This window comes from Gobius niger (genome assembly GCF_951799975.1).
Source record: "Gobius niger genome assembly, chromosome: 6".
NCBI classification, from domain to species: domain Eukaryota; kingdom Metazoa; phylum Chordata; class Actinopteri; order Gobiiformes; family Gobiidae; genus Gobius; species Gobius niger.
In genome coordinates this window covers 13,248,155-13,273,433 of record NC_136857.1, presented here as the reverse complement: position 1 = coordinate 13,273,433, position 25,279 = coordinate 13,248,155, and the positions used below count along the sequence as shown (strand labels likewise).

Below are 25,279 nucleotides of genomic sequence, written 5' to 3'. Positions count from 1 at the left end.
TAAGACAGTTTCTGTTTCTTCGGCGAACTGTAGTGACTATTCAGTTATATTTTTCAGGGTGACACCTCATCCCTGTAGGGCGTCGACTATAGTCATGTCAGTAGAGTCAGTAGATCATTTCTATAGTGGACTTGACTAATCGAATGACCAAACAACATTTAATTATATTTGGTCTATAATTTTTTATTCAAACGAAATGAACCAACCTTGTGTCAAACCGTGCTCTTTAGTTTCCAAGTTATTGTTAATGCATGTACTTTATTTTTCTTTCACTATGTTATAGCAGTAATCTGTGACAGTTGCACATTGACTTTGGTTAAAGCATGTCCTACGTGTTTGGCTTACAGCACAGAGGCATCGGAAGTGGCCTTGTCTGTCTGACTCATCAGCTCAACCTCAATGACTCCAGCTCATATTTAACTTCACGCTCGACTTGTGGGAATAAAAGTAAAAGCATCCCGTCTCCCTCGTGGCCCCATTGACATGAGTGGCAGAGTCATGACTGGGGTTATCAGGCCGGCCGCGTGTGTGTATGCATATCAGGAGGACGTTAGAGGAAAAGTGACAGGTTGAGACCGCCATGTAAAGAACCCTTTGGGCCCTTTGCTGCTTATCACTGCCGCACACACACACACACACAGGCTTTTTTTCCTTTTCTCTCCTGCGTGCTATCACCTTACGTGCACAAAGACACACGTACACGGGCTGAGTTATATGTCACGTTGATGCGTTGAGTTCATTTGTAACCCGCTCAGATGTATGCTCTTGTGACAGGAGCGGTATTATTTTTAGGACATCCCTTTGCACCCATCTCACAGACTCCTCCCATCTCTGGTCTCTCCCCTCCTTCAGTGCTCGTTCCTTTCACATCTTTATATGCATTGTCTGTGCAAGAATTGTGCTTTCTTAAGAACAGAAAGATCACGGCATGGAAAAGCAGGCGACATGTCTCTTGCATGAGGGGATGTATGATTCTATAGGGCTTCTTTGAATAGAATAAGAAAACAATCTCTGAAGTCCAGGTTACTGTTTGTGTAAACGCTAATGGGACTTACTCATGCATAACAACACCTCACATTAATCAGCAGCTTAATATTCAGAGCAGTCATCAGTGTCAGTTACAGACACATTGTCTGCGCCTTTCCACCAGGCGTCTTCATAAACAAGAGCGTTCTGTATTAATCATAATGTTATTTATTATTAATGTGATCGTTATCAAACATAATTACTGTCGATTATGGCCTAATTGAATTACTGAATGTGTGTTTTTCTATGTTCATGAGTGAGACTTGTGCGTCAGTGAAATATGTATTTCAATGTTTGTCATTAGACCCATAAAGGTCATGCTTTTATTAAATAACAAAGCAGTGAATACGCATTAGGTTTATGGTTTTCTTTAATAAGAATCTGTTGTTATATCTGTGTGGCCAAAGAGGGACCATGCCAACATTCAGAGATTTCAAACAATGTTAAACAGGGATAAAATGCATGAATGCAAGTTCTTAGACAGGTGAGTAGGAACAAGCTGAGAATATTTCAGGGTAGATAATGTCTGTGGTGAATAGTTATCTTAATTTTTATTGAGACCACATTTTGGAAAATATACTATAGTCAATATACAAATATAGTTTTCTTAGTCTTGAAATCAGAATCACCTGAAGTCAGAAAGTTTTTGTTATCCATCTTTTTTTCTTTGATTTATGCAACCTTCATTTAACCAGGAAAGTCCCTCTGAGATTAAGAATCTGTTTTTCAGGGGAGTCCTGGTCCCAGAGGGGATGCTATTTTACATATTTTGAGTTTTAGAGAAAACCGGAGCACCTGGAGGAAATCTAAGCAGACACACGGAACACAGAACAAGCAAACTCCACAAAGAAAGGCCCAGGACCTTCTTGCTGTGAGCCACGGGCGCTAACTGCACCGTGCCGCCAGGTCCGCTGCAGAACCGTAACTTTCTCATTGTTCTCATGGAATACGGGCCGTTTTTTGTCAGTTGCATTAATAAAAGAGCGGTACAATTACTGTACAACGCCGTTTCATCACAATATACTCAATGTGATGCCCCTCGAAGCACTTGATGCCCAACACAGCGCGTTATGAGCATATAAATGAGCAGTTTAGAGTGTGCGCCAGTTTGCAACCACAAAAAAGTTTACTGTTTGTCACTCAATGAATATTTAAACCTGTACTGTCAACTCTACATATGGTAATCAGAGCCATATAAAACCCGTTTTTGGATGTCTGGAGCATCAGGTCTGGAGCATCAGGTCTGGAGCAGACCTTGTTGCAGGCTGAATTCTCATGGTATTTGTGAGTTCACATTAATGGGCGAGGACATTGCACTCCTTTTTTGGTCCTCATGGCGGTTTGCTGACGTTGTTGCGACACCACCCCCTCGTGGCAAAGGCCGTTTTCAGAAACAACGCTACAGTATTCGCTTGTGACAACACTGATGTGTGTATTTCATTTTAAACCATGCTGCTTTTTGTTCACAGGTTTTGAGATGTGCATCATCTTAAGTGCATGTACAACAGTGGACAGTTCATATGAATGGGGCGGAATGGATTTGGAAATTGTTCAGCAGTATAAGTGCACTATAAGTGGGCTGGTGTCACATTTCCCCAACAAAAAGGTTTATTTAGACATTTTAACAACAGGGTGATTCATCAGGGAAATGTAGGTACTTGCTTACCTACATAAGTAATATATTGAAATGAAACATGTAATGGCAGTTTGTTGTTTTCAGACTTCGCTGTGATTGGCTAAAGCGAGAAGCGCTAGTTCCAATAGACAACAAATGCTTCACTAAAAGTTTATCTTTGTCCTGAACAATTTAAATCTGAACTATTCCAGATTTATGTTACAGCGCTAACCTAAATCTGCAATATCAATATGGCTATTGCCAGGTTAGAATGGCGCACCTCCCTCTCCGAAACACCATCCCTGTGATGTATTGCTGCGTATGTTAGCCTAGTGCAGCATCTGCTCTGGCGTCTGTTCACAGCGGCCGCCTCATTCCTCCACTAACCACATAGCAAATTGACTAATCCGAGAGTCTGGCTGTATCCGGCTAGTTACAGATGACCAGATTAATACTTTGCGTGTAAGGTTTGGAGATCAGAGCAAACAAATATGATGCGACGTTGTACTCCCGCAGCGGCAGAAGTTTGTGGATTTGACCCTGGTTTAAAACATTGCTTGGGTTAATATTCCTCAACATGTCTCATTGCTACATTCACATGCACATTTTTCTTTTTCTAATCACCTTGCCATTGAGGATGTCATTTTGATGTTTGACGTTTGATTTTTTTCCCTCTGTTTCTCTGTAATTTGGCCAGTCAGTGCATGGGCTTCTTCACTTTGTTTATTCTCTGTAATCTTTTAATGACAAGCGCTAAAGATGCACTGACATCAACACATGGAGCAATGTGGCATGGTTCAGTGAAGGCCACTGCCCCTGAGAGGATCCACGGGGAGATTAGCCAAATCGGAAATTCGTTTTATAGAAAGGCGACTTTAATGCAACAGAGCACAGATAAGTCGATGTATCAGTGTGTGGCAGAGGGAGGGTGAGATGACCACAGTCAAAAACCTTTTATCGCCACAACTAAAGACTTTTTTGTGTGTTTCTGAAATGTAATTTAGTTGGCAGCATGTACTAAAATCTCAAATAAAAAGTTGCAAAAACACTGTAAAACAACAATCAGCAGTAATATCAAATTCACTGTACAACCCTGATTTGTTGTTAATTCTATTTTCGCTGTATTTTTCCATGGTACAAGTATCTTAACTTATTCATTTCCTTCTTCACCGTACTTCCTCTTGTATGTCACTTGGACTCAATGTCTTTGGCTGCCTGTCGCATCCTCAACACGAGGAAACCACATAATGTCTTATTTTAAATTCTCTTTACTGTCTTCTCTGCCTTGTAAAGTACTATCTTTGGGCTTTCTCCAGGGCATCACGCTGCATGACAATGGTTTTACATGTAGTGGTTGTACTTGTCCCCCCCAAGGGTACAGCCAAGTTGAGGTTTTATGTTCTTGTCAAAAGTGGGGACGTGGAATACAGAGGAAAATAACATACATTACCTGCTTGAAGAGTGTAGGTAGACTAGCGTAGTTATAGACTCACATGCAAGCAGAAGTCATGTTCATTTGATCATGTGATGTTGAACCGTTACCTCTGAGGATTCACATTAGGTCCATGAACTGGTCCCATTTTGGTGAAATGACAGGAAATTTTCCTGACAATGGAACATATATATTTGATGGGACACGACTGAGAGGAATAACATTATTAATGAGAGAAAAAATTCATGGCCTTATTGTCTATTTAAGTAATGGACAATGCCCATATTTTCAGCATCTTTCAAAAGGAAATTACTTTATTTGTAGAGTGCCTTTCACAGACATAGCCACAAAGTGCTTTAAATGGGACATTTTACATCCACTCCATACTCAGTGGTGGTAAACCAGCTTAGTAGCCACAGATGCCCAGGAGTAGACTGAAGCAAGACGGAAGCAAGGTTGCCAATCTGCACAATCGGTCCCTCCGACCAGCACCAACCACGCACTAACTCTCACATACACACCGTTGGCCTAATGTACTAACACAGTTAGCCTAATGAAAACCTGAGTACCCGGAGTAAACCTACACAGACACGGAGAGAACATGCAAACTCTACACAGAAAGGCCCTGTTCACCTTCTTGCTGTAAAGCACGAACGCTAACCACTGTGCCACCCAAGGAAAAGGAATTCACGGAGGAAACAGTGAGTCGGTGTCTGACGGATCAGGCCTGATCCAACAGATAACTGCTGGATCAGAGAGCTAATAGGCCTTTTCCATATAGCATCATTCAACCATGATTCAGGACACAGCTTTACCTTACTTTGTATCGTAATGTTGCCAAACAGGACAGACTTGCCAACATGCCAACAGCCTGTACCATCAGGCCTTAGGCTGCTGAATGGTACCCCTTTCCCCTCTATCCCTTCCTCCAATGGACCGTCAAACATACGCTCTAATTTTTGAGTGTGTTCGGCCAACGCACGGATCAGAGTGTGCGAGGCCTAATAGAAAAATGCCTGAAATTCATTAGTGATGTGCAATAAAGTGGTCCTTCATCATGAAGGCAGTGCAAATGATTAATTAGTGTAAAAGTTGTTCAGAAACATGCCTTTCTTCAGATTTGATATTCAAAACAAATTAGCTCTGAGCAAATGAATGCAGAAGGTCTTAATGGAAGCCTTCACCTGCTCAATATTCTTTTCAAATCCACACACTTGAGCACAAGTCAAATATGGGATAAATAAAAGCATGGTCTTAAAGCTAAAACTACATTAGCACAAACTTACTTCACCTGAAACATTGTTTAAAATAGTTATTTCATTATTTTACTGCAGTTCTCTTCGTATATGCTTCCGTGCACAGTTGTTTGTGATAGCTTATTGAATTTGAATTCAAAAGAATTGAATCGAACATCTCCACAGACGTTGGGATGTTTGTTTCGTAAAATGTCACAGATTTTGTCATTTGACAGATGATCCAAGTCCATGCAAGACCTACACACCAAAAGTAAACATTTCATAAAGGTTTTATTCATTTCATATAATACTGACACATGTACTCGATAGCAGTTAACAGGCGTTTAAAAACACAGATAAGAAACCAGAAGAGCATCCGTTTGTATTAGCCCCGTTGATTCCATGGACCATTTTTACACGTTTACATGTTTCAATATACTGTAACATCTACTTGGTATTAGTCTAAGTTTACCCCTGAAAGGATTTTGTCAACAAAAAAAAAACATAATGAAAAAATAAAATTACACTGTCTCTGCCTTTACAAAAATGGCGGGTGATCATCCACAACAAAAAAGGAAGCCTTTTATTATATAGTGAATTTGGAAAACAAGAAAAAGTTTATATCCGAGTTACTTGTTGACAGCAGTGTGTCACATGTGGCACAGTTACATGTAATCATTGTGTCATTCCGGCTACATAAGACAGCCATTTTGCGCACGTTTTGTTGCAATAATGGTAAGACTTAAAATGCAAATTCCTTCAACTTCCCATATGGACACACTTGAAGAAAATAGCTTCTTTATCACAAGATATTGTGCCTTCTATAATCCAGTTTTGCTATGAACATCTTTCAAATCAAGTTAGAGAACTGTAAGTAATGCGGTCCATGGTATGCGTGTGGCAGGCAATTTCAGAGTCCCATCTCCGTGGCCACTCAGTCTTTGAGTCTTTTCCAACTCAGTGGCTTCTCAGTCTTTGAGTCTTTTCCTCGGAAAAAAATGAAACAATCACTGTATCCATGAAGCAGTTTGTTCGAGTGCATTTCGTCCTGCTAACGTTGGGTCCATTGTGCTGTGTAAGTAACTCCACCGCTGTTTACTGCGTCTGGTCCAGATGAGTGGGACTATCGGGTCACCTGAAATAGAAGATAGAAATGGGTCAGCAGCACGCCAGAAATAATCCCCCTAAAAGTTATGAAGCGGTGTGAAAGAGTTGAGTATGGCAAAGTAAGTAAAGGTCAAAGTAGAGAAAGCCAGTTTTCTGCTCCGTGTCAGCCCAGGCTTTTCAATAAATAATGCAGTGCAGCACTTTTTGGAAATAGTATAAAAATGATTCTTGTTGGTGAAGCCCTATAAACAAAATGGCTTCCTGTCACTTTTTGGAAGCGGGCTACAGCTGGCCCAATGTGAAAGATGGCATTAGGCCTATATGTGCCTTTCCCGCTCTTGGCTACTGGCCCTAAGCCTCGCCGTTTCTTCTGTTTGTCGAGACACGAGCGCTAATCACATGCACCCCCTATCGCACTCATCCATCTTTGCCCATTCTCCACTTCGCTCATTCACTCCCTGTTGGTTTATTTCGACATATTAGGAGGCATTTTTCACCAGCCAACTACCGCGCAGACACAAATGAGTGTGCGGCTGCCAATACTCCGGCGTGTACTAGCCCAAGCTCTCCAAAAGCATTCTTCTATTTCAAATCCTCATTGTTGTCGCGTACTTTCTCTCTTGGCTGTAGTCTCTCTCCTCCTCAGGGTCTGTGTCTTCTGTCGAACCCAGGTGGCAGCACATGGTGTGAAGGTTAGCTATCAGTGAAAGAACACAAAGCACCGTTGGCTCGAAGCTGCCAGTTGCCCTTGCTCCCCTGTATGTAGCTGTAGATTAGCTTCAGGCCACTTTCCATGGGCCTGTTCTCTCTGCCTTTAGGCATCTACCCCTGCGCTGATCAAACAGTCTGCAGGCGTTTGTTATCATGCCAGTTCACTGTATACACTCACACCGTATCCACTTTGTGTTTCGCAGTCCTGGCTAGCCCTGTCAGGTAGCATGCTCATTACGCCTGCCTGTAGGTGGCTCTTACTGTGTCCAATTAGAAAGCGGATTCAGGCAGTTAGGTCTTCATTTACAAGGCACACCGAGTGTCATCTCTGTGGGCGCTGTTAGGACCATGAGTGTCACGGGCTTTTATTGCTCAGTCCACACTCTAAATGCTTTTGCTGCAGGCTGCTCATTTGGCCATAGGCAGATGTCCACTCCACTTCTACATAAAAATAGAGCACACACTGTCTATGAGAAATACCCCTCACAAATGTGTCACACTTTGTCTTCCAAGTGTCAGTTATGGAACAGGCATTATCTGTAATGTCTAGGCACTGGTTGACTCACAAGCTTATACATTGAAAATGTTTTCATACATTAATGAGTCAATGATTAATGAGTAAATGTTGCAGCTTTAATAGCGGCTTACATTTATAACGTGCTTTACAAGGATGAATTGACAAGCTTCTCAAAGCATGACACTTAAGTCATTATCAATTCACTAAATACTCAGTGATGGTAATCCACTGTTTGTAACCACAGCTGCCCTAGGGTACATTGATGAAAGTAAGGCTTCACATCTGTGCCATTGGCTCTTCCAACCACCAGTATTGTCTTCATTAATCAGAAACGGTTTTCAAACTGCTGACCTTTGGATCTGTGGACAAACGTTGCATTAAATGTATTCCATAAAAACAAATAAACGTGAAGAGCATAGACCTGTCCATAGAACGTGTCTTATGACTTGCCATTGTTTGTGGGATTGACACGGTATGAGACCCCCATTAAAATCTCTTTTTGTCTTTGTTTAAATGCTAATACTGCTATGGCTATTACTGCCAGAGCCTCAACGACTGCAGGTACTATAAATACTAACACTGTTGCCACCATTGTTTTTCACATCTGCATTCTTGTATGCAAGTCCTTGGTGCATCTTGGATTGTCGCATAAAGCATACAAAGCCACTCTTATACATGGAATGTAAATAAATAGCCCGGTAGTGTGAAGATGGGTCATCACTGTGGAATGTCACAAATGCAGTAGCACTGAGGCGTTTTGTCGTCAGGAGAAAAGGGTCAATGAGATCACTTCAGTCTGTTTAAGGGTTAGAATAGAAGCTGCAGTATGATATTTGTTACTTCATCTGATGTATTGTACTGTACAAAGCATGTGTCTATGCAAATGCCTAACAGCTGAGTGGTTTGGCAGGCGGGCTGCCTCTGCGTGCTCATCCATATGATATTATTTGGCATTGATCGGCCTGTCTCCTGTCCCCTCCCTCTGCCCTCCTCCTCTCCTCCTTCCCTTAGCACCAGTCAACACTGCTTCTCTGTAGCTTTCCAAAGTCACACAAAAGAACTGTATTTTCATTGAGAAAATAAGGGCTGAGGTTTTATCAAAATGTGTCACAAAAATGAAAATAATAATCCATCTAAGCCCGCACACACAACTGGCCAGATATCCACAGCGATGACAAAGAGGAGAAGTTACGTACGTACATGTCTAGGACTAAACAAACAAAACAATAACATGATTTATCTTTTGATTTCACCACTGACTTTCTGAAGGCACCATAACTCCCCCTGAAAGCCTATCAGTGTAGCACGAGATCAATTAAACTTCGTCATAACCCTCACAATGTTTCCAATAACATGTCGATCTGGTAGTTTTGATTCAAACCCTTTGTTTGAGTCTTTTCCAATCCCCTCACCTCTCGTGCTTTTCCACCTCCATCCATCACCGCTGCATCTCATTTTGCTTTTAGGGTTCCTCCATGTCTCTCCCTCTGTCTCTCCTTCACTCCATCGTCAATTTCAATTTACGAGCAGGTCTTAATGGGACTATAAGAGCGCGTTCGATGCTATTGATCTGCATGTGTGAGCGTCTTGACCTCAGCATACACCACGCCAGAGGGAAAAAAACACCCTCTTTTATCATCAGACAAACACATCAGCCCACACATTCTTATAATAGCGTACACACAGGCAGATGAAGTTCATTGATCAAAGAGCTAAATGCAAGAGACAGCAAATATTTGTGCTCTTTCAAACTGTGACAGTGGAAGATAAGGCTTCTCTCTGATCCTTTTCACCGTGTTATAAATTTTCATATTGAACTTGATAAAACCTAAATGCTTCAGATCAAATGAGAGAAGTGGCTTCCTAACAGCACTCCTGTTTTCAAAGATTACATCAGCCTGATATCTGCTCTCTTCCACTGCGTACTCCACGACCACTCTGTCATTCTCTATTTATGTCTCTTCTGCTCCTGTGTGGGCGCTGGATTGGGCAAGTTCCTCACTCACGCATAACACATTCAGTACGCTCCAAGATAAGTCAGAAAAAGGATCTGTAACTGGGACAATACTTGCAACACTTCAGTTGGAATGTAAAGGAAGCAAAGAATATTTAAAAAAAATAAAAAAAGATATACAGTAATGGGGTCATATACTCATCTAAAGACTTTTGCAAATTCCGAAATGAAAGGCTTTGAATCTAGTGGGAAAATCAGTCGAAAATAAATCAATGCCTCACATCTTCAGGAAGAGTGTTCCAGATTTTAGCAGCATCAAACTCAAACACAGTGACTTAGGCCTTTACACTCTCATGCACTGATGCGTAAAAGATGCAAAAGGTGGCCTTTCTCTGCCCTCATGCCCTGAGTCTACCTCTGGAGACGTGCAGAAGGCAAGGCAATTAGCACCGAGCCAAAAAATTCACTACTACGCTTCCCATACAGCTAAACTAGCCAACGGCTCTCACAGTCAACAACACATTAAAAGGTACAAACATCACTCCGTCGCCGTCACTCATCCCAGATACCGCCGTGATACCAACGCGGACACCAGCAAACTGTCCTTCAGTTTTCAAAGCCGCATGTTCCACAGACCGGCTGGTGTTCGTTGTGAATGGGCGTCGGGGTATGCTCTTGCTTCATAGTCTGCACAATAATCCAGGTTTGGGCCATTCCAAAAAAAAAGCTTTATTGGTTGTTTATGCGTGTCATTTCAAACACAGCACCTTGGTCCTTCGAGAAGGCCTTGGGGACATGTAAACCGTATGCGTCTGATTGGCTGGAGGGTCCGCTTATGTTATGTTGTATTTTATGGAGAGCCTGCAGGAGACGTAACTCTTAAATCGAGCTTTACTTGCTAATGATGCCTCAGGCCACCGTGCAAGGGCCTTTTTTTTAAGATGCTTCCCTCAGGAGGAAGGTATCGCTCTGTCAAATGTTCTACTGATTGCCATTTAAACGGTTTCTTTCCCCAAACTGTGATCACTTTAAACAAAGCACTTTAAAGAGGGGGTATTATGCTTTTTTCAATCACATAGCACCAGTCTATATCACAATACAATGATGACCAAACCTTCTGTTGGTCTGTAAATGCAGTAAATTAGAAAAACTGCCTGTATAAAATTGCTCTCTCAACATGGCTGTAGTGAATGTCTTGAAATAGGCCTCTGTCTCTTTAAGAACCTCTGACCCTTTCCGACACGCCCCCTCCACACGCTGTCTGTGGCATCAGTGGGGAGGGGGTTCTGCTGAGGAGCAGTGGTTGGTTACTCGGCTGGTGACGAAAGCTCGGAGGCGTCTCCAGGAGGTGGGGGCGTTCCTAGGAGGACTCAGGCAAAGCTATCCCTAAAATGGCTGCCATCAGAGTTTTTACAGATTACTCAAAAATATGTGAATGTGCCAAGGCAACACTTCAGTCATGTTTTTAAATGAGGCACTTACATTTTTTTATTGTACAGCATTTTTAAACTTTAAAGTAATTTGGCATCCGCACAGTAAAGTGAAGATTACTGCGCAGTAAAGTGAAGATTACTGCGCGGATTTCAAACTACTCCTGGTATTATTACGCCTTACAATATAGTTCCCCCTTTTATCCGCTTAAAAAATCCACATTGTTTAATTTTGTGTAATTATACTTTGTAGTGTAACACTTCACGTAACCATATTTAAATAGGGAAAACGTGGACGAGCTTGGTAGCTTCTATCTTGACCTGTTTTGGAGCTATAGAGGAGAGGAGGAGAGGCTAAATGCTAACGCCGTCTGCGCTGTGTTTACGTGATAGAAGGCGCGGGTGAAGACCAGACAGGTCCTAAAGAACTCGTCAAAGCTAAGGTAAGAACATATCTCAGTATGTAAAAACGGTGGCCTATTCCTTTAAGGGGTAATTCCAGGAGTTTTGACATAGGGCCTCATTTCCTAGTTATCCAGAGTGTTGTTCAGTCTTTGTATTTGAAGAGTTTAGTGGTGCTAGGCTAGTGCTAGTGCTAGGATAGCGCATGTCTATGGTGACTAGTAGCCTGCATTAAAAACCTCTTCTAAATCATCGGGTAGTCCTCCAAACGTTGCCATATCTGATTTGTAGAAAGCTCCTTTGTGAATTCCACGTGTAGTAATGCCGGCCGCGGATAATGCAAATTGGTTATGTTTTAAATTTATATCGGTAGTCTGGTGTTTTAACTGATTTGCCTCAGGTCCACTGTGGTCAGACTGTTTTTAATGCAGGCTACTAGCTACCATAGACTAGCTAGCACTAGCCTAGCCCGGCGAAACTCTTCAAATATAAGGACTGCATGAATAAAATAAATAAATAAAAAAAATCACCAGAAATCAACAACACTCTGGATAACTAGGGAATTAAGCCTGAAATATCCCTTTAAGCTTGTTTATGTGCCATTTGTTTTCTTTAATGTTGTGTCCTTTTATGTGTTAACATTGCACATTGAGCCCCTTGCACATTTTTTCCAAAGTGGTTTTACACTGCAAATGGCTAGTAAAGTGAATCTGAGAAGTAAATCGGAAGGCCGTCGCAAAGAGCTCTCCGCCCTCAACGACAAAGAGCAAGCACTTTACATCATTCGCCATTCACCTATTTACACACGCATTCATACTGTTTACATAAATGGTGATGGCCCAGTTGATATTAGCATCTTGCAAAGGCTCTTTAAAGATTTTTTTTTTTTTCTCTGGTCTACAATGACTTGAAAATGTTTCCTGAGGTTGGGACAGTTACATGCAAGAGGATATGTTCATGCATGGTGCTTTTGTCCAACAGAGGAGAAAAAAATCCTCCTGCTGCACTAGCACTTGCAGCGTTGTGTGTTCCTTTTTAACTATGCTCTTGAGAAACACAAAATTTATGAATCGGAGGCAGTCGGTATATTGTTGGGATGGACTCCGCTTTACGAGGTGAGAGGTGAGTGGGGGAAAAGTCGGGTAAAGAATTTTCAACTGAGCTCCGACATACTTGAACATTTTAAAACAGTTTCTCCTATACCCATGAAGATGCACTCTCTCCCATCATACCACTCCCACCTATCAATTATTCAGCCCCAAAACAAAGGTCTGCACCCAGGCATGAATTATACAAGGTGAGGAGGCTAAGCAAGGATGGAGGCTAGAAACTGAAGCGCACAGTGACAAACTCAATCCTCTGACAGACAGCTGAGAGACTGCTCGGGTCAAGTCATTGAAGGGGAGCCAACAGGTGCCAGAGGAGCCTGATAAAAACCACCTCAACCACAATAGACAGCTACTACAACTTTGGGACATTTCACTGGACATTTGATAGAAGTCTTAAGTTTGAAAAAATAAAATAAGGACCACAAAATAAGAAAAGTGCTCGGCTAAAATAGTAAACTGTGCTAAACCAACACCAATGCATTCTGTCTCAGTAAAGCAGGGAGTGAAGGGAATGGGTGTTTCTTTTTCTGGCCCGGTTCCAACTGGCAGTATTTTTTTCTTCTTCTTCAGAGACTGTTTGATGCTGCTCCAAGAGTGTGAATGGTAACCAGGAGGCAGGATGTGGGTCGCAGAAATGAGGGTCTGAGCTTTGGGGGTCACTGCAACTTTACTGTACAAAGTAATGAAATAGAAATGTGCGAGTGATACTAACCTTGGTGGTCTTGACTTTGTTGCCTGTGCTGCAGCTCCAGCCCGTAAGGTCGGGGAGAACCTTGCACTCCTCGCTCTCCATACACGGCATCATTTGACACCACCACTTCTGGGCTACAATGGAGGCTGGGGGGAAAGGGTGACAGAAGACATGGATGTGATATAATGAATGCTAAGGTTGGATACAAGGTTCTCAGTGGTCATCAATAAGACTGAACATAGAAACACAAGAATATTTACTTTTCTTTCACCGTTATGGCTTTTGACGCTGTAGCTCTTTGTGTTTACCGGTTGAAAAAGCATGCACATTTGATCCGTTCCTGGTTTATGTTTGCTGACACCCTTCAACACATTTCACTTAAGCAGAGACACAGTTGCATAATGCAGGATGTCACGTCCCCTACATTTTGCATACATTTCCCTGTGCCCTTGATGGAAATCATCCTATGGGTGTTGAAAGGTGGTAACATTACGAGTCCCGAGCATATGGATTGAACTTGGGGAGCTAGAGCTAGATTCTGAACGCATCATTAAATGCTGCCTCGGGCTTTTTCATTTCAGATGTAATGTAACTGCACAAGTGGGCTGTGTAAAGTTGATTACAGTAAGCCCTTAAAAGAAATTTTGTGCAGTACTCAAGCATAGAAAGTCACTCTTGTTGTGTGTGACTGCATGTTGCCTCCACATTAAAGAAAGTTCTGAGTGGGTATTGTCTTATCTGTCTTAAAGAGGGGGTATTATGCTTTTTTCAATCACATAGCACCAGTCTATATCACACTACAATGATGACCAAACCTTCTGTTGGTCTGTTAATGCAGTAAATTAGAATAACTGCCTTGTATAAAATTGCTCTCTCAAAATGGCTGTAGCAAATGTCTTGAAATAGGCCTCTGTCTCTTTAAGAACCTCTGACCCTTTCCGACACGCCCCCTCCACACGCTGTCTGTGGTATCAGTGGGGAGGGGGCTCTGCTGAGGAGCAGTGGTTGGTTACTCGGCTGGTGACGAAAGCTCGGAGGCGTCTCCAGGAGGTGGGGGTGTTCCTAGGAGGACTCAGGCAAACCTATCCCTAAAATGGCCGCCATCAGAGTTTTTACAGATTACTCAAAAATACGTGAATGTGCCAAGGCAACACTTCAGGCATGTTTTTAATGAGGGAATGACATAATAACATGATGTAAGGCTTGAAGTACACGTTCTGTATTGGTGCATCTAAATTGTTACTGAATTCAAGTTAATGTATGTGTGCCAGACATGCAACAAACTGGCCATTGAATCATTATAATCGATAAAAGCACCAGATTTGTACTGTTAAAAAAAAGTGCAATGGCTCAACCGGCTGTGTGTTGCCATAATAAGAAGTGTCCGAGTAATGCTGTCAGTGAAGAAGGAGGTCAGGAAAGGAAATGTTATGCTTCTCATCATTTGGCTCCTTTAGCTAAAGACCATTGGAGGTTCCTCACCAGTGGTTAGGAGCTATGAGCCATCCCACAAGCGCATTTTTGTCGATAACATTTTCATTTCTGTGACTGAGGGCTGTTGCTGTTGAGGGTAAGAAAACAGACAATAATAAAAAGAAGTTTCTGTTCTTTTTTATCATCGCCTGTCTGTGTGGCTTCATATCGTTACGGTGTTTCTGAGCCAGGGCAGATGTAGCCGACAGTCTGTGGGGTTTAAAAAACGACGTTTATTCAACTCGGCAGAAGTTTGACTTAATTGAAGTTACTCAGAAAATTGTGCACGTTTTAAAACATCATTAAAGTCAGGTGCGGAGAAGGCTTGTCCTTACACCCATAATATTTACTCACTGTCTAATAGTGTAATAGTAAGTAAATGGTGCTGAGACAATGTGTTGTTTCTTGTTCGCCTATCATTTGTCTATACTTTTTGTAGTAATAGTATAGTAGTTTATTTGAGTAATTTACACACATATTTTACATTCTCACTCAAACTCAAAAGGAGTGGGCCGAAGACAGAAAGCTTATACGTGCCTCCCCCATATTTGTAAAAAAAAAAAAAAAATCATTGTAGTTTTAAAGCTCAATTTGCTCGGTAAATCAGACAAATCAGACCTGGAAAAGAGCTCATCTTTTCTTTCATTTTGTGAAGTGTCTCTCTTGTGGCCACCAGAACACACGCTGAAGGGATTTTCCCAGCTTTAACAGTACATTTTCTATTAGTGTTGTGAGCAGTGTCTTGGAAAAAAAAAAGCCTGACAAATGTTTGTGTCTCATGGTCATGTGTGGTCAACAACGTAGATGGAAACACTTTTTGGCGTCTGATCGTATTCACCCTCAGGATCTGGTTCTCATCAAACAGTCTGAAGTGCTCATTCTAAATGTGTCAAGACCATTACCAAACGCGGATCACTAAACGGCACGTTTTTCTTCCTTCATAGTCACATTTTGAGGAGTGGGGTTTGAAACTTTAGAACAGAACCAGGTGAGAGGAGCGTGCAGTACTTGCCATCGACACAGGAAGGCATGGCGTGGGTGGTCCCGGCGACTTGTCCAGGGAAGCAGGAACACTTGACGGTCTGAGATCTCTCCTCGATCTTGTTCTTGTTGCAGCAGCGATGGGCCGCGATCACCTCACAGGTCCCTGCCTTCACGTGCACTGCAGAAGAGAGACTTTCCATTAGGACTTCCAATACAAAAGGAATACAGTGCCGGTCAAAAGTTTGGAAACACTTTTCATGTACTGGCTGACTATTTACATTGTGTGACACGTGGAATTATGCAGAAAGCAAACCAAAAAATTCACACCCTTTATTCTTGCCATTTTCTCAATGAGCTTCATACGTCATCTGAAATGGTTTAACAGTCTGAAAAGTCAAAACCGTTTCTGCGACTACATCATCAAGCTCATTGAGAAAATGTCAAAAGGGTGCAAATTAGTAATCAGAGCAAAAGGCGGCTATTTTGAAGAATTTACTTCAACCTTTTTTCTGCAACCTCCGCCTGAACCGAGCGCAGTTCGGTTTTACCCAAATTGAAAGGTTTACTCGACTGGAGAGCAACAGTGTTATACCTCATTTGAAAGCTGAGACCTACAAAAGTGGTCGTAACTTTGTTGCCGCGTTTTTGTCACATTTTTGCATTTTTAAAAAAACTATTATTATGCTTTTTTTAAGCTTTTAGATTGGGGTAAAGCCAATGCATGAATAACATGAAATCACGCATGAGTTAATGCATGATTTCATGATGTATTCATGCATGACGATATCATGACTCATCATGAGTTAACATGGCTTCATGTTCTTTCATAGGTGACTTCATGTATGAATTAATTAAGTAACTACTGTAATGAATACATGAGGAAATCTTGTTAATATATCATGATCTTAGAATCATGATGAACTCACTAAAACATTAAAATGTATTAACAAAAACATGAACTAATCGTAATTATGAAGTTTATGGATAATCATGATTCATCATGATTTTTTTTTTTAATTGTTTGCAAGTTTTATACATTAATACATAACGTAGTGCTGTAATGAACCCATCATTAGCTAAACCTTGGTTCATTCATAAATTCATGATGATTGCGTCCCCTTTACTGAAGTGATGCACTTTTACGCTTTGGACACATTTGTGCAAGAGTAAAAAAAAAGTGCTATATTTTTTTATATATTTACATCATGAATAAGTCTTCATCGAAGTTTTTCAAAAGTTAAGCATAAATGTAAGCAATATGCAGTAATGTAAGTGAAATGTAATGGACCACAAAACATTAACTTAAACTCATAATGCACTAGTTATAAGTTATAATGTCTATGATGTTTGTGTTTGTTTTTTGTCCTTGATTATTGTCCAAAGCATAAATGTGCATCACTTCAATAAAGGGGACGCAATCATCATGAATTTATGAATGAACTAAGGATTAACTAATGATGAGTTCATTACAGCAGTAAATGTTGGTATAAAACATGCAAACACATTTTCTTAAAAATCATGATGAATCATGATATTCATGCATAAACTTAATTAATTCATACATGAAGTCACCTATGAAAGAACATGAAGTCATGTTAACTCATGATGAGTCATGATATCGTCATGCATGAATACATCATGAAATCATGCATTCATTCATGCGTGAATGCATGTTATTTATGCATGACTTCACGTAAACCTTATTATAAATTGTTACCAAGCCAAACTGCAGAAAATGTGCTCGGTTCAGGTGGGGGGTAAGAGGTTAAAACATAATTACATATGCGTTCATTCATAAATGATCACCTTCAGTGAGAATTTATCAATCAGTCAATCAAAGTTCAGTTATACAGCACTTGACAACGACACCAGGGAGACCAAAGTGCTACACAGAAAGATAAAACAACTTAAAAACACACAATTATTACATCCTAGACATAATTCAGTGTGTTCTAGGTATTAACAGCCAGTTTGAAGAGATGAGTCTTTAATCTGGACTTTAAAAGGGACAGATCAACATAAAACAATGAGCTTGACAAATAATATAACAGGGTTTCCCGCTGCGCTTTCCTGTTTAGGCGGCCGCTTAAACACCAGGCTGCCGCATTAAATAACTTCTTAAAAAAAAAAAAAACGGCACGAGCGAGGCAGGCGAAATACATACCGCTCGACAGACATCACCCCCCCTCCCGCTGGTTGCTCTTCATTACCGCGACGCTAGGGGCCGCTATTACCCACCATTGCTGTATTACCTCCATATGTGGGCGGCAAAACAAGGTAGTTTTCCATTAGAAACCGTTGGACTCAACACACGTTCTAAGCAACTGTAAAGCCTGGTTTCAAATTTTTAAAAGTTTTCTACTGCTAGATATTGCTCCTGTGATAACGCTGGGTTAGTTACAATTCAAGAAACCAGGCTGGTTTTCCAAAGGAGCATTTTAGAAATCTCGTATACTAATGAGAGCTGGACTTTGACTGACAGGCCGTTAGCATTAGAGCTAACGGCTACAACCGAACTACGCATCCCGCGAGGGCCGAGTCTACAGTGAAGATCCCGCCCTTTTGCCCTTTTTCAGAACATGCTCTGTCAGAGGAGGGAAGGAGGAGTCTGTAAATCCGCCTTGATTTCCCCTTCGAACGTGGTCGACAAACGGGGAGGAGTGAGGAGAAGCTGTTTAGTAATTCTGACAGTCTATGGTTTGTCCCCATCACCTTCTATCATAGAAACATAGTATTAAAAAAGACATATAGTAACACTGCGTTTCAAATGCTATGTTGTTCTTTCTTAAAGAATTACATTTCAAGGAGCATTAGGGGTTCTATCAGTGAGATATAAATTTGCACTTCATACAGTCTGCATTGATTATCCAGAACAAATCAGAACAAGAGAGAGTGCTGTACGATTATAACAAAGGAGTATATCTGAAGATTTGTGAGGTCAATACGTAGCGTCTTCAACCCCCTTTTCATCAGAGACGTGAAATGTCAAGGGCAAACAATAAACCTTGCCACTGTGCATGAATACCGTCTGTAGAGTGCGTATAATGAACGGCATACATGCTTTTTCAACCTGGTTTTGTGTACATGGAGCTGCGTATATGTTTCAGTCGTAACACCGCGCTTGTTGTAAGTTACTGCGATTTCCATTACAAAAGCGTCCGCCCACAATGCAACAAAGAGTGCGCGCCGCATAGCAATGAACGCAAAGCAGTCGACAATGAGTGTGCAGTGTTGAACGATTATTTAAAAGTGAGGAGAGCAGAACCGCGGGGCCCCGCATGAATCACGTAAATAGACTAAGAGAGATTTGAAAAGTTCTTAATTTGCTCTGTTAATGAGAAAAAGACAAAGCCGCAGCCCTGCAAAGCCCAATCCAATTAATATCTGTGCGCAAAGTAAATTTAATACATCACCCCCTGAGTTTGTCGGAGCTCATTCACTTATGTTTTCCATTTGCCTCTTTATTCCACAGGTGGGACCGTGAAGCATTATACTATAACAAGAGCAACAAACTTCACATTACGTACAAATTTAATTAACACGAATGATGTAGTTCTGTTTGCTTTGGTGGTATGGACTGTGGACTGTGTCAAAGTCGTCCATGATCTAGTGGTAACTGCTGAAAACTTTTACTGAAATGATTGAAGATCAGGGGAAATCGTTCTGTAGATCTTCAGCCTTAAGACGTTCACTTCAAAAGAGTCATGACAAATTCAGCTGGTTTCATGTAGTAACTGATTTCATCGTGACTTCTTCAGTCCTATGTTCACTGATAGGAGAGAAGGGGCGGGCACAATTCATGGCGGCAAATTCCAGAAAAAGGTGATTACGTTGGAAGGGAAAAGGAAAGTGCAGGCCTCTTGTACTCCATAATAAATTAGCTGAAAACTTTTGACGAAAGATCGTGCTCAAAATGGCTGAATATAATCAAATAAATGTAGTGAACACACACGCCCCTAGGTGACACAATGTTGATGTTCCCATGCCGTACAAGTGAGGACAGTCCAGTCACATATCTGGCTTTTGAAACGAGCCCTTTCTAAATGTACAACAGATCATTTTGTCCAAATTATGGGGATGCTTTATCTTCTTTTGGTGAACCTTGGCACAGATTATGACAATAAATCAACAGTCTAAATTTAATGGTGAAACTGGTTTAAGCGAAAATGTAGACTTCAGTATTAAAGGAACAGGCCACCATTTCTCCATACTGAAATGTGTTCTTACCTGACAAGTTGATGTGTACCTGTCTGGTCGTTGTGCGTGCACTCAGTCATGCAAAACGACCAAAGATGTTGTTGGCATTTGGCCTCTCCCAATGTATTCCTATAGCTCCAAACGGGGGTGAAGTTAGAAGCGACCACGCTCTTCCATGGGCACGCACAAAGACCAGACAGGTACGTATCAACTTGTCTAAGCTCAGGTAAGAACATATCTCAGTATGGAAAAACGGTGTCCTGTCCCTTTAAGAATAACTTAGTTTTTTTTTTTTTTTGTTATGACGTTTGTGTCTGTAGTATTTGGCACGGAAGAAATGGGCTTTTCTCTTGCAGCAGTCGGATTAGTGCAGTAGTTTGTGATCCTCGGCACAAAGATGGTCTAACTTAGTCAACTCTTTCAGTTTTGGTTTGTTAGGTGGTCTGTCAAGCAACTGTACTGCTGGTTGACGTCTTAACATGATGTTTGAGGTATTAACCAGGTTTTGAGTGGGCTGTGTTGATTGTGGAGTTGAGCCTTTTTCCCCCCAGCGTAGTGCGCATGTGCGGGATCACCGGCAGTAAACAAGAAGATTCAACGTAGAGAAATGAAGCAGCAAAACTCCTCTATGTTCATACCCAATGTCAGACTGCATTCCCTCAGCAGAGCAAAGAGCTGACCCTGCTTGGCCACACAGGGTTTTATCAACTGAGTTAATGTTAACAGATTGTTAATATCCTCCATTTGGACACATGGTCACAGATAGATGAGCTGCACTAAGAGGATGACCGAGTGATGGCCTAATCTGCTTTAATGCTTTTATGCTAATGTTTTTCATTTTATTTCATTTAACACAGTTCCGGTTCACATTTGTATGAAAACAAAAACAAAACATATACATATTTTTTATGTGTTTGTTATTTCAGACCTTTTAAGTCTAATGGCTATTAGGAACATACGTTTTTAAGGGACTTTTCCACATGGTTCACACCCAGTTTAACCCTAATTTAGTCTGCAGTAGACCTTTCTGTTTTTAGACCTGGTTTAGTCCTGATTTGAGCGTCATCTTAGCCTGGTGCTACTTGAAAGGTAAGGTCTATTATCAGGTTGTAAGGCTTATTAGTGTGAAACGTCCGTCTTGAGACTTCTCCACACAGGTCAGGACAAATGCGCTTCTATATCTTGTAATATGTGTATCTTGTACCTTTATTTGTTGTCTCTGCATTGTTTGTATGTTTGGCTTAATCCACATGTGTTTGGAGATTTGTGATAAAGTGACAAGGTGAGTTTTATGTCACAAATTGGCATTAAACGTATTCACTGTCACCCGTAGCATTCTGGAAGTATCAATATGTCACAGCAGATAAGCATTTACAGGCGTGACTGGACAGGTGAGCCTACGTGTGTAGCAGTGTCACCAATGTGTTCAGACACAGCACTGTAAATGTTTACCCATGTTCTAGGCTGTGAAATTGCAGTGGCTTCTCAGATCGGCCCGTCACAAAAGCACATTTGAAGATCGATATATTGAGGCAGGAAAATATTGACTCTAAAGCTACCCGATACTTTAGGACTTAAGTGATTTCTGATACTGTCAACTCTAACATAATGCGTAGAGTCATATCCTAAAACACCACAAAAGCTCCAATAAAACAATATAATGTAACCCACATTGGGGAAGTTACTTTAAAATTGTAACATATTCTATATTAGTACTTACAGCTTAAAAAATTTGATATGTTTGTATGAGTATCTACTTTGAGTTACTTCTGAGTTACTTTTGTCAAAATATAAGCTGAAAATAGTAATAAAGCCGCCAATCAAAAGTGCAGTCACAGATTTCCTTTTCCGTCACTTTTCCCCAGTCTCTCGTGTTTGTTTTGACGATGTTAGCTACACACAACTACAGATCTTATACACCAACTTTCAGCTTGATTTGGCATAGTGCATTTTATTTGAGTTTGGCATTTTTTCTTTCATACATTAAAATGCATTTGTACTTGACGTAACTCGTGTTACTGTTGCATTGTAATGACTAATATATTCCCATATTTTGTGTGAGTAATGTTATATTCCTTAGTTACGGAAAAAAGTAATATACTTACTAATGTACTTTTGTAATACGTTACCACAACACTTAATGTAACCCAATTGGCTTGAGCTGTTCAAATTTTACTCAGAAAAAATAGGGGGGAATGAAAATAAATGTACAGACGATTGAACCCAAAAATGTATTGCTAATGTGTTATTTGTTGTGTCAAAAAGGTAAAAGGCATTTTTATTTTATATTTTATCATTGCGAACACAATAAGCATCAACAGATTGATGCAGACAAAGTCATGCAAAAAGCGTATCCTTTCATGTCATGTTTGGTCAGACAATCATTTTCCTTTTAGGAGCAATTTGCACAAACTTTAATAATGTTTTTTGCAAAATAATCTCATTGATGTTTATGCGCATTCATTACAAAATGTTTGGTTAGCTTGTTCAATTAACTGAGCAAATTGGTTAATCTGCCCATATCATATGTTTTTGCATTTCATCTGGAGCACAACTTTGGGAGTTTGATATAGACGTACTTTCTTTGTAAATCTTTCCACAGAACAAGTTTGAATGACCCACCTATAGCGCTGACCCTTGCTCTGGGCTTCTCCCGCTGTGTTCGATGTAAACGGCCTTCCACCTGTCTTCCCTCTCTTTTTATTTCCTCTGAACTCACAGTGTTTTTCACAGCAGCCATTTCCTCCACTCTCTCCCTCCTCATCATCCTCGTGGTCTATCTTTGCTCGTTTTCTACTATTTTATAAATGACCAATTTCTCTTGCCCACTTCGGCTGCCCATTTTCCCCCAGTGCTTTCTGATGCACTTACCTTAGCAGAGAAACCAGCAGGGGACCAGGCTATTATGCTCAATCACAACCCTATAGCCGACATCTCTTACACTTTCAATAATGCGCTCTTCCCCCATCACTCTGGCTCGCGTGTGCACTTGTTATCGCTCTTTACACCGCACTTGCCTGTTAACCCCATTTGCTAAAAATTACGTGTTTGTGATAGGCCAACAAATGGACACACCGCTCCACTCTGTACAAGTATATGAGTGTGTGTGCTGTGTGGATGTTGCTTAGACAGGATACAGAAAAGGCCCTCTTGCTCCCAGCAGGGGACTCTTTTCAAATGCCATTTCTACCACCGGAGTCCCATCTTTCTCTCTCTCTCCCAGCAGCGCACGCACAGACACATAACTACAGTATAAATTAGAGCCCAGTGGAGACACAAAACTAATGTCATAAACATGAGACCATCTAATGTGTTTGTGACACTCAGAGAAGCAGATAGGTGACCGCACACTGTTGAGGACATTGATACAATCAAAACTAAATCAAATCACTGTTATTTTGACAGTGTTATAAAATGCAAAGCAGAAAACAAATACTCAGATTCAGAGGCATTTCATTCCTTTAGTTGCTATGAAAGAGGCAATTAAACAATTATAAAATGTATTCAGGCATGTCATGTCACATGCCGACATGCCTGAATACATTTTAGAATTGTTTTATTGCCTTTTTCATAGCAACTAGAGGAATGAAATGCCTGCGAAAATCAGTTAGAGGGAATACAAGAGGTGTATATATATAAAATACAAAACGTGCTTTCAGGTCTCGGGGATGCTGGTACTCAGAAGATGTTGTGTTTTGTGATATTGATGTTTGATTGATCACACCTCATCATAGGCAAGAGCTTTTGTAATGTGATTGTGCTTTACGTGCAGTGGGAGGGGTCAGTCACATCAAATAAATGTGCCTAAAAATGTTACTAAAAATAACATTTGTCAAAATAAAAACTGTACGTATGAATCATAGGTGCAACAGGCATGTCCAAATATAGACAAAACTAATTCACTTCAAGTTTAAGTGAACAGGGCGTATGATCAAATATGGTGCCTGCCTTTTTCATGCTGTAATTTCACTCATTTCACTACGTCCTCCAAAACCAACACATATATCATCACCTAGCACAATTATTCACCAATGAAATGTGTGAATTTCATCAACTTACCATAGTTAGTTTTCAAGTTATGTAAAGAAATGTAGCATGAATTTAGCCAGACTTGGGTCTTTTTTAGACTTCAGAGAAAACAGGAAGTTGAGAGTGCGACCGGTCTCTGCTGATTGGTCAAATGCCACAGCAGTGGGATCTGTGATATAGGGTGATCTCTTCTGATTGGCTGAGTGAGGACTACATGCTTCTTTACCTTATACTGATGTGCAGCAGTGAGGCCATATGTAAAGTGTGCGGAAATTACCAACAATAGTCACTTGCCCTATAAAGGGTTAAAGGCCTGGTACAAATTACATATTCAGATATCAGAATTGGTAGCTTATTTCTGTGACAAAATTTAAGATTATCTGAAAGGACAAGCCTGCTGTTATGTGTAAATCTATCAGTGCTGCACATTATACTGCAACATTAATATTCAGTGTTAACATTAAATAAGATAATACATATGCATTTTGCAGAAACATAGAAGCCCTGTGACTTTACGGTCCAAATCTTCCTAATGTTGCTATTGACAGAGTTTGATCAGTAAATGAACGGCTTTACACGTGTGGGTGTTGCATCATGAAAGAGGAACTATTTAATTCACTTGTTCAGCGTTACGCACCTTAGAAACACAATGACTCATTATTACAGTGTGACCGTAAGGAAAAAGACAGAGTTGAGAAAAGTGGTCTATTATCCAAGAACTGTTAAAAAAAAAAAACTATAGAAAAAAAACTGAAGAACTTAACAATAAATGCTTCTGCAACACAAACCAACGTTGTGGCTATAGCTTTGACTCAGCGGTTTCTTCCTACCTCTCGCAGAAGGATGTGTGATGAATTTCGTTTGCTATTTCCTGGTGTGACGGGACCTTAAGCCTATTCCATCGTGCTTCCAGCTCTGCCAGCAGACCACTTTCCTCAGCTCAGTTTTCAAACACAAGGAAGTTTAGCCGGATGCAGCGAGGCAACCGAAAGCTCTCAGCGTGAAAAGCCCAGAGACAGAGCTATGCAGCACGCAACACAGAAGGCAACATATAAGTGATTATCATATATATAGTATAGTATAGTATTGTCTGCCTGTCTTATCACATGCTACTCGTTTTAAGTTGAGTCAATCTTGTTTTTATTAACTTCTAGTCCGTTTAGAATCATATCTGATCAGCGCGGAGCATTGTATAACACAGCCTTGTAGTGGCACTATATTATATATTGGCACTGACTGAACAAATGTTTTTATCTTGTAGAATTAGCAGGCTGTGTAAACATAAGTGGGTTGCAGTGTTTTAATTAACAATGGCTGAAAGGAAAAGATAGGCAGAGTACATAACAACTCATTATTACTGAACAAAA

The 25,279-nt window shown here is 40.7% G+C and overlaps 2 protein-coding genes across 2 annotated transcripts in view; one reads left to right on the top strand and one right to left on the bottom strand.

The window, feature by feature from the left end:
* Positions 1-25,279, top strand: part of LOC306964035 (rho-related GTP-binding protein RhoA-A-like) — a 470,655-nt gene that overhangs the window by 339,270 nt on the left and 106,106 nt on the right. The gene's annotated exons all lie outside the window — the stretch shown is intronic.
* LOC306964038 (chemokine-like protein TAFA-2) overlaps positions 5,603-25,279 on the bottom strand; it is a 102,697-nt gene continuing 83,020 nt past the window's right edge. Inside the window, exons 3-5 of the mRNA XM_079557879.1 lie at positions 15,715-15,864; positions 13,251-13,375; positions 5,603-6,443 (exon numbers count right to left, since the gene is read on the bottom strand). Coding sequence (XP_079414005.1) covers positions 6,432-6,443; positions 13,251-13,375; positions 15,715-15,864 — 287 coding nt within the window. The 3' untranslated portion in view covers positions 5,603-6,431. The remainder of the gene's footprint in view (positions 6,444-13,250; positions 13,376-15,714; positions 15,865-25,279) is intronic.